General features: G+C 45.0%; 1 protein-coding gene across 1 annotated transcript; it reads left to right on the top strand.

The window, feature by feature from the left end:
• Window positions 1-1,622: 1,622 nt before the first annotated feature.
• LOC140499996 (hemoglobin subunit alpha) lies at window positions 1,623-3,056 on the top strand. Its single transcript, XM_072602106.1, has 3 exons — window positions 1,623-2,015; window positions 2,302-2,506; window positions 2,787-3,056. Exons 1-3 carry the CDS (start codon window positions 1,921-1,923, stop codon window positions 2,913-2,915), a joined length of 429 nt encoding a protein of 142 aa, XP_072458207.1. The 5' UTR covers window positions 1,623-1,920; the 3' UTR covers window positions 2,916-3,056.
• Window positions 3,057-6,665: the final 3,609 nt, after the last annotated feature.

Raw genomic sequence — 6,665 nt, 5'->3', positions numbered from 1 at the left:
CACATGGGAAAAATAAAACACTACTTAAACAAAACAAAATAACAGGGTTACAAAAAAAAACTGACCTGGAAAAATAGAACAAGGAAGGAAAATTTAAGAATCATCAGATTCTAACATGAATATAAATTGAAAAATAAAGTAGCTTAATAATAAAGCAAAATAACTGAACTCTCAAAGGGAAATACCCCAAGATCAGATGGATTTAGAGGTACATTTTGAGTTCCAAATTATTTTTGGAACTCAAAACCCAATCATTTAACTAAGCCATTTAATCCAATGATTTCTTGACTAAGTTGATATCCCAAAAAAATCACAGAAAGAGGGAATAATGATAGTTTCTAGATCACAAAGTGGTGTATGGATGGAAAAGGGATGTCCTGAGTTCCATTCCTGTCTTAGACATAATAGATGTGTAACCCTGGAAAATGTACTTAACACATATGGATCTCAATTTCTTCATCTGTAGAGTGGAGTTGGATTCAATGACTTCTGAAGTCCCTTTCAGCTCTAAATTTGTGATTTTATGGACCTTAGGACAGCTCCTTGCACCACAGCCTTCATACTGAGCCTCTGCTATTTCAGGAAGGGCAAGTTTGGAGAGGGGACAGATCCCCTGTCAGTAACCTGTGGTACCCATGTAGGTCCCATCTGGTCAGGATGCTTCCAGGGACGTCACAGGGGATAGGAACCTCCAGCTTGATGGCTGTGATGACTGGGAATAGTGATGAAGCCAGAGCGTGTGACTTGCCTGTCCATGGTCCACTTCTGTACTGTGTTTGAGTGTCATGACATTGCTAAGGGGCAGCTAGTTCAGGTGACAAAGTGGTTCAGTGGCAGAGAAGGAACTGACCCAAGTCACCTGCACCTCAGGACAGAGGTGCTGCCCAGGATGTCTCTTCATTTGGCTGATATTAGGCTGCTGTCTCAGGCTGCTGCGAATGAGCAGATAGACAGACACCCAAGTGTGAATATGGGCCAGAGTCCTATTCAAATCTGCCTGTGGTCTGGATCACCCCTTTCTCACCTCAGTCTTTCAATCTGTAGCATCTGGGTATCCAATTGTCTGATCCATCCGTCCTTCTGAACTGCCAGGGGACTGCACATCCTAGGGTGGGGAATATGACAGCTTGAATGAAAGCTAGAAGGGACCTTAGATGTCATCTACACCAACTGCTTCTCCTCATTTTACAGATGGGGAAACTGAGATTTAGAGTGGTTAAGTAATAGGAGTAGTTATTGAGAGAGCCAGGTGCTTTGTACCTAGGTCTCTTTGTTTCAGCCAGTGCCATTATACAGGACCACTCTGCGTCTCAAAAGTTGGGGGAGAAGGGAAATGCAAAGCTGCAGGTAAAGGGGGTACCAAAACGACAACGAACAAGCAGCACTGCTACAGCGCCAGCTGCGTGTCAAACGTTGTGCTTAACTTAATTTAATTGTTCTTTCATTTGATGTTCACAACAACCCTGAGAAGTAGGTGCGATCTTATCCCTGTTTCACAGACGAGGAAACTGAGCCAAACAGAGGTTAAGTGACTTGCCCAAGTTCAAACAGGTAATAAGTTCCTGGGGTCAGAGCTGAACTCAGGTCACCCTGACTCCAAGTGTAGTGCTCGCAATTCACCCAGTCCAATTGCAGAGGAAAGACCCAGCCAGACCCAGAGCCTGCCAGAGCGTGATCAGAAGCTGGAGAGTCCGAGAGAGGTGGCAGCACAGCACCCCTGCAGGGGGTGCACAGCCTCGCCACCGCCTGGATCAGTGACTCAGCTGAACCCCTGCCTAAACCGGGCATTGTGCCAACCAATGAGTGACGCCCACTGGGGAGCCTACCCGGAGCGTGCCCTTCCAGGGAACCCCATAAAAGGACTGCGGGGCTCGGGGCTGCATATTTCTGGTCCTGCACAGTACCAAGAAAGACGTCAACATGGTGCTCTCTGCCGCTGACAAGGGTCATGTGAAGGGTATCTGGGGTAAGGTGGGCGGCCACGCTGGTGAGTATGCCGCCGAAGGCCTGGAGAGGTAAGGGTCCCCCTCCCGCGTCGCTCTCCGAACTTCCCACTCTCACTGTAACCGATTCCCGGGCCCAGGGATGCTCCTTCAGAAGCCAAAATCCCAATCCAGAAGCAGAATCCCAAACCCGTCCCTTCCCCGATCTGAGCCCATGGGACCCCCTGGGATTTCCTGAGCTCAGAATCTCTCCCCTCCCACTTAGCATCTACTGGCTATTCCCCTCACCGGTCCTCAACCATGGGTCTGGCTCCACGGTGCCCAGTGCTCGGGATGACGCTCCCTTTGCTTCCCACAGGACTTTCCACTCTTTCCCCACCACCAAGACATACTTCCCTCACTTCGACCTGAGCCACGGCTCCGCCCAAATCCAGGCTCATGGCAAGAAAATAGCGGACGCCCTGGGGCAGGCTGTTGAACACATCGATGATCTGCCCGGGACCCTGTCCAAACTGAGCGACCTGCACGCCCACAAGCTGAGGGTGGATCCCGTCAACTTCAAGGTGAGCCATCCTCCAGGGACCCACTACGGGGAAGCTGAGGGATCCAGGGCTGGTGGCTGGAGATACCCAGGGCAGTGCATTGGTACTTCCAAGGAAGACTTGGCATGCGGGGCGGATTATTGGACTCCAGGGCAGAAAAGGGTTGAGTATGGTCAGGACCGTCACGGTGGAGTACGGGACCTGTAAGAGAATGAAGCGGGCGGGGGCAGTGGGAAGAGGAAAGTGTGTGCGCGCACCGAGCTGGAGGAGCCTGACTTAGGAGCTGTCCCTTCTCTCCCAGCTCCTGAGTCACTGCCTGCTTGTGACTTTCGCCGCTCACCTCGGCGACGCCTTCACTCCTGAGGTGCATGCCTCCTTGGACAAGTTCTTGGCAGCTGTGTCTACCGTGCTGACCTCCAAGTACCGTTAAGTCTGTGTCGGAGGCCAGGGATCTCCCTCACCTCCACCGCTGGTCACCGCCATCCAGACTGCGAGTCCCTCGCTGTCCCCACCCCCTCCCACCCCGCATGGGCAGATGGAAGTCTTCGAATAAAGTTTGGATCTGCCAGAACTTGACTGCGTGTGTTTGCCTTTTCAGGCTCGGGCAGGAGTGTGGGGAGGGGATGTTAAGAGGGACACGGACCCCCATCCTGACTCACTGCTCCTTCCACAACCTGGAAGGGATGGAGGAGGGAAGGAAAGCCTTGCAATGGTAATGGGAGAGATTGACCCAGATCAGCCTCCTCATGTCCCCCAGTACTCTTGGAGCCCCACAAGCATTCTCCCCCACACCCTAGCCCCATTCTGTTTGTTCATTTCTGTTACAAACAATGCCTGTAATCTCTGGGTGACAAGGCTGGGTTCTCTAAGTGGGGAGACAAAGTGTCATTAAAACTTGGTCCGGGCCCTCACAGGAACTGAGAAAGTGCAGTATTTGCACCTTAGCCTAGCTGACACCCTAATTTCCATATGCCAGCACAGAATATAGTGTCTGGTGGAGTTGGAAGAGGATGATAAAGTGAAAGGTGGCATTTTCCTTCAACTACTCTTTCAGACAGGCAGTGAGAGAAGCCACCCTAACATCACTCTTGTTTCAGCTCATTGTGGGAATTTTAGGGGGAAGAAAAGAAAGAATCACCATTGGTACACCCTGTGCTCTTGTCAAGAACTCTGAGATATTGCAAAAGGAAAACCTCTGTGGTGGGACATGGCAGGGGAACGGCATTTCAGAGAAGGGGCATTCAGACTAGGGACAGATGCCTTGGGCTTGGAGTCAACTTTTTGTCTGTTTCCCTACCTGCCCACCCTCAAAAGGGGGAGAATTATGATGAAATCAATGGCCTTTTCTCCAGCCTTTACTTTCTCAACATCTGTGCAGCACTTGAAACTTTTGACTATTCTCTCCTCCCAGATGTTCTGCCTGGTTCTCTTCCTGCCTTTCTAACCACTCTTCCTCAGGCTTCTTGGTAGACTCTTCAACCATATCCCTGCCTCCTAAATCTTCTTGTACTCCAAGACTGTGTCCTATGATCTCTTCTCTTCTCCCTCCACACTCTCTCACTTGGCAGGTGCCCTTTGGAGTTCAATGGATTTGATTAGAATCTCTATGCAGATGACTCACAGCGCTACAGAACCAACCCTAGTCTCCTGAGCTCGATTCTCAAATATACTGTGACTTCTGGACATTTTAAACTGAATATGCATAAATAAATAATATATGATTAACAAACAAATATATATCAAGTAAATAAATCCCCATAGCTTTCTCAAACTCAACATGTCCAAAATAAAACTCATCATCTTCCCTCTGCCACAAAATTACCCCTTGCCTAAACTCTATTTCAGCCAGACATAACAACACCATCTTTTCAGTCTCTCAGATCTACAGACATACGTTATCTTCAGGTCCTCATTCAGGGGCCAAATGCTGACATTTCTACCTCTGCTGCATCTCTCCTGTCCAAGCCCTTGTCACTCCTCACCAGAAGGAACAGTGATAAAGAATATCAGAGGTATTGGCAGAAGAATACCTGGCTTAGAATAGAAGGTGTAGAAAATGTTATGTGGAAAAAATAGAACGAAACAAACAGAACTCAATGATTCCAAGTGGCAACAAGAAATGTTAAGCAAAGTAAGAAAAAAAACAACCTGAAAAACATAGTACTGGTAATGTATCCACCATCAAAAAACAACTGACCAATTTAAAAAATTGGAAACAAAGGATTTGCCCATCAATTGAGAAATGACTAAACAAATTGTGATATGTGACTATGATGGAAACCCAAACTAGTATTTTGATTGAAGCAGATATAGTTAATTTATTAAAGTTCAAATGGGTGTGTGTTGGCATGGCCCCAAGACAAGAGCCATGTGATTCCAGTTTCAGCAGCTTTCTGCTCTGTCTTCCTCCATGTTACAGGGGATAGAAATGCACTATCTTGCAATGGTCCTCTGAATCCCACTCCAGTAAATCTGAGATTCCTGGAGCCCACCTTGCCCCTAGGGACAGGCTGGTCATGCAGACTCCATGCGTGACACATTGCTGAAGAAGATAAGCAGGGCATCATGGCTTAAATATAAGTGAATATTACTGAACTCTAAGATATGGTGTAATAAATGTAGTCACATGGAAAGATCTTCATGACCCCATCTAGAGTGAAGTAAGCAAAGCCAAGAAAACTATATACATGGACTACAACAACGTAAATCAAAAGAACAACCACAGAAACGCACACACACACAAACATGCGCACAAATGTTGCAAAATAATAAAGGACAAGAATAAATAGAATATATAAATAAATATAAATAAGAGATATAAGACCAGCCCCTTCATAGAGGAGGAGGTCCAAAGGTGTTAAACATTGCACATGTGTTTGTATTTATTCAATGTCTTGTTTGACTGTGCTAACTTTTTTTCTTTTCTTTTCTTTATCTTTTAAAAAACTGTTCTGTGGGATGGCTCTTTGAGGGGGAAGAGGGAGAAGAATAGTGGGGAAAACTCTGGTGATATAAAAGACACTAACAAAAACTTATTTTAGGAAAAAGAAATGTAGTGAATACACTCTAGATCACTCTCCCAGAGCCAGGCCAGTTACGTCTGCCCCCTCAGAATTCTAGGGGTACCCTAAGGGGTTGGGAATATCTCTTCTGTATTGCCATTTGCTCAAGACACTACTGCTTATAGTCTTTTTATTTCTTGGTGCCAGAAACTATTACCCTAGTTTCACCTTACCACTTAATGTCAGTGGACTTTTACCAAAGGATATTGGTTTCAAAGATTTAGCAAAAACAAAAGTAAAAATATTTCATTTGTTAACAAGCATATTAAAGAAAGGGGAAAGGAACTATCTTTTGGAACTACAGGTAAGGGAGGAATTTTTGATCAAAATAGTTCTAGAGAGGTTCACAGGAAATAAAATGAACAGTTTTGATTTGATATAATTTTTAAAAATTGTACGCACTAAAAGTCAGTACAGGTAAAATTATAAAAGGGAAATAGTTGGGTATTCTTCCCAAAATTTATCTGATAAAGGTCTGATATCCAAAATACAGAGGGAATTAATACAACTATGTAAGATTAAGGGTCATTCCCTAATAAGTAAATGGACAAAGGATTTGAACAGACCATTTTCAAAAGAAGAAAGACAAACAATTAACAACCATGAATATATGAAAAACATTCCAAATCACTAATAATAAGATAAATGAAAAATAAAATAACTCTAAATTTCTGTCTCCCACCTCTCCAGTTGGGAAAGATTGCAAAAAGGGGGGCTGACAACTGTTGGAAGGACTATTGAAGAATTGATCAACCAAAGTACGATTGATGGAGTTGTGAAGTGGTCCAGCCATTCTGGAAAATAATTTGGAACTATACCCCAAAAGTCACTCAACTGTGCATGCTCTTTGAACCTCCATTTTTTGCAGTCTTTTCTAATTGGAAGACTGGAATTTTCACCTTTATAAAAAACAAACACCTCACTTGATTTTTCCATGCCCATTAGATATAATTCCCTATCTCTCTTACCTTTTGTGACTTACTCCTTGAGAAATCCATTTACAGCAACACATATCTCCACTTCCTTTTCTTCACTCTTGTCTCAACTCTTTACAGTCTGGCTTCCAACTCTTTTTCCAACCTTTAACAGAGACTGTTCCGTCCAAAATTAGTGATGTC

Source organism: Notamacropus eugenii, chromosome 1, assembly GCF_028372415.1.
Source record: "Notamacropus eugenii isolate mMacEug1 chromosome 1, mMacEug1.pri_v2, whole genome shotgun sequence".
Lineage (NCBI taxonomy): Eukaryota > Metazoa > Chordata > Mammalia > Diprotodontia > Macropodidae > Notamacropus > Notamacropus eugenii.
This window is presented reverse-complemented; position numbering and strand designations above follow the sequence as displayed.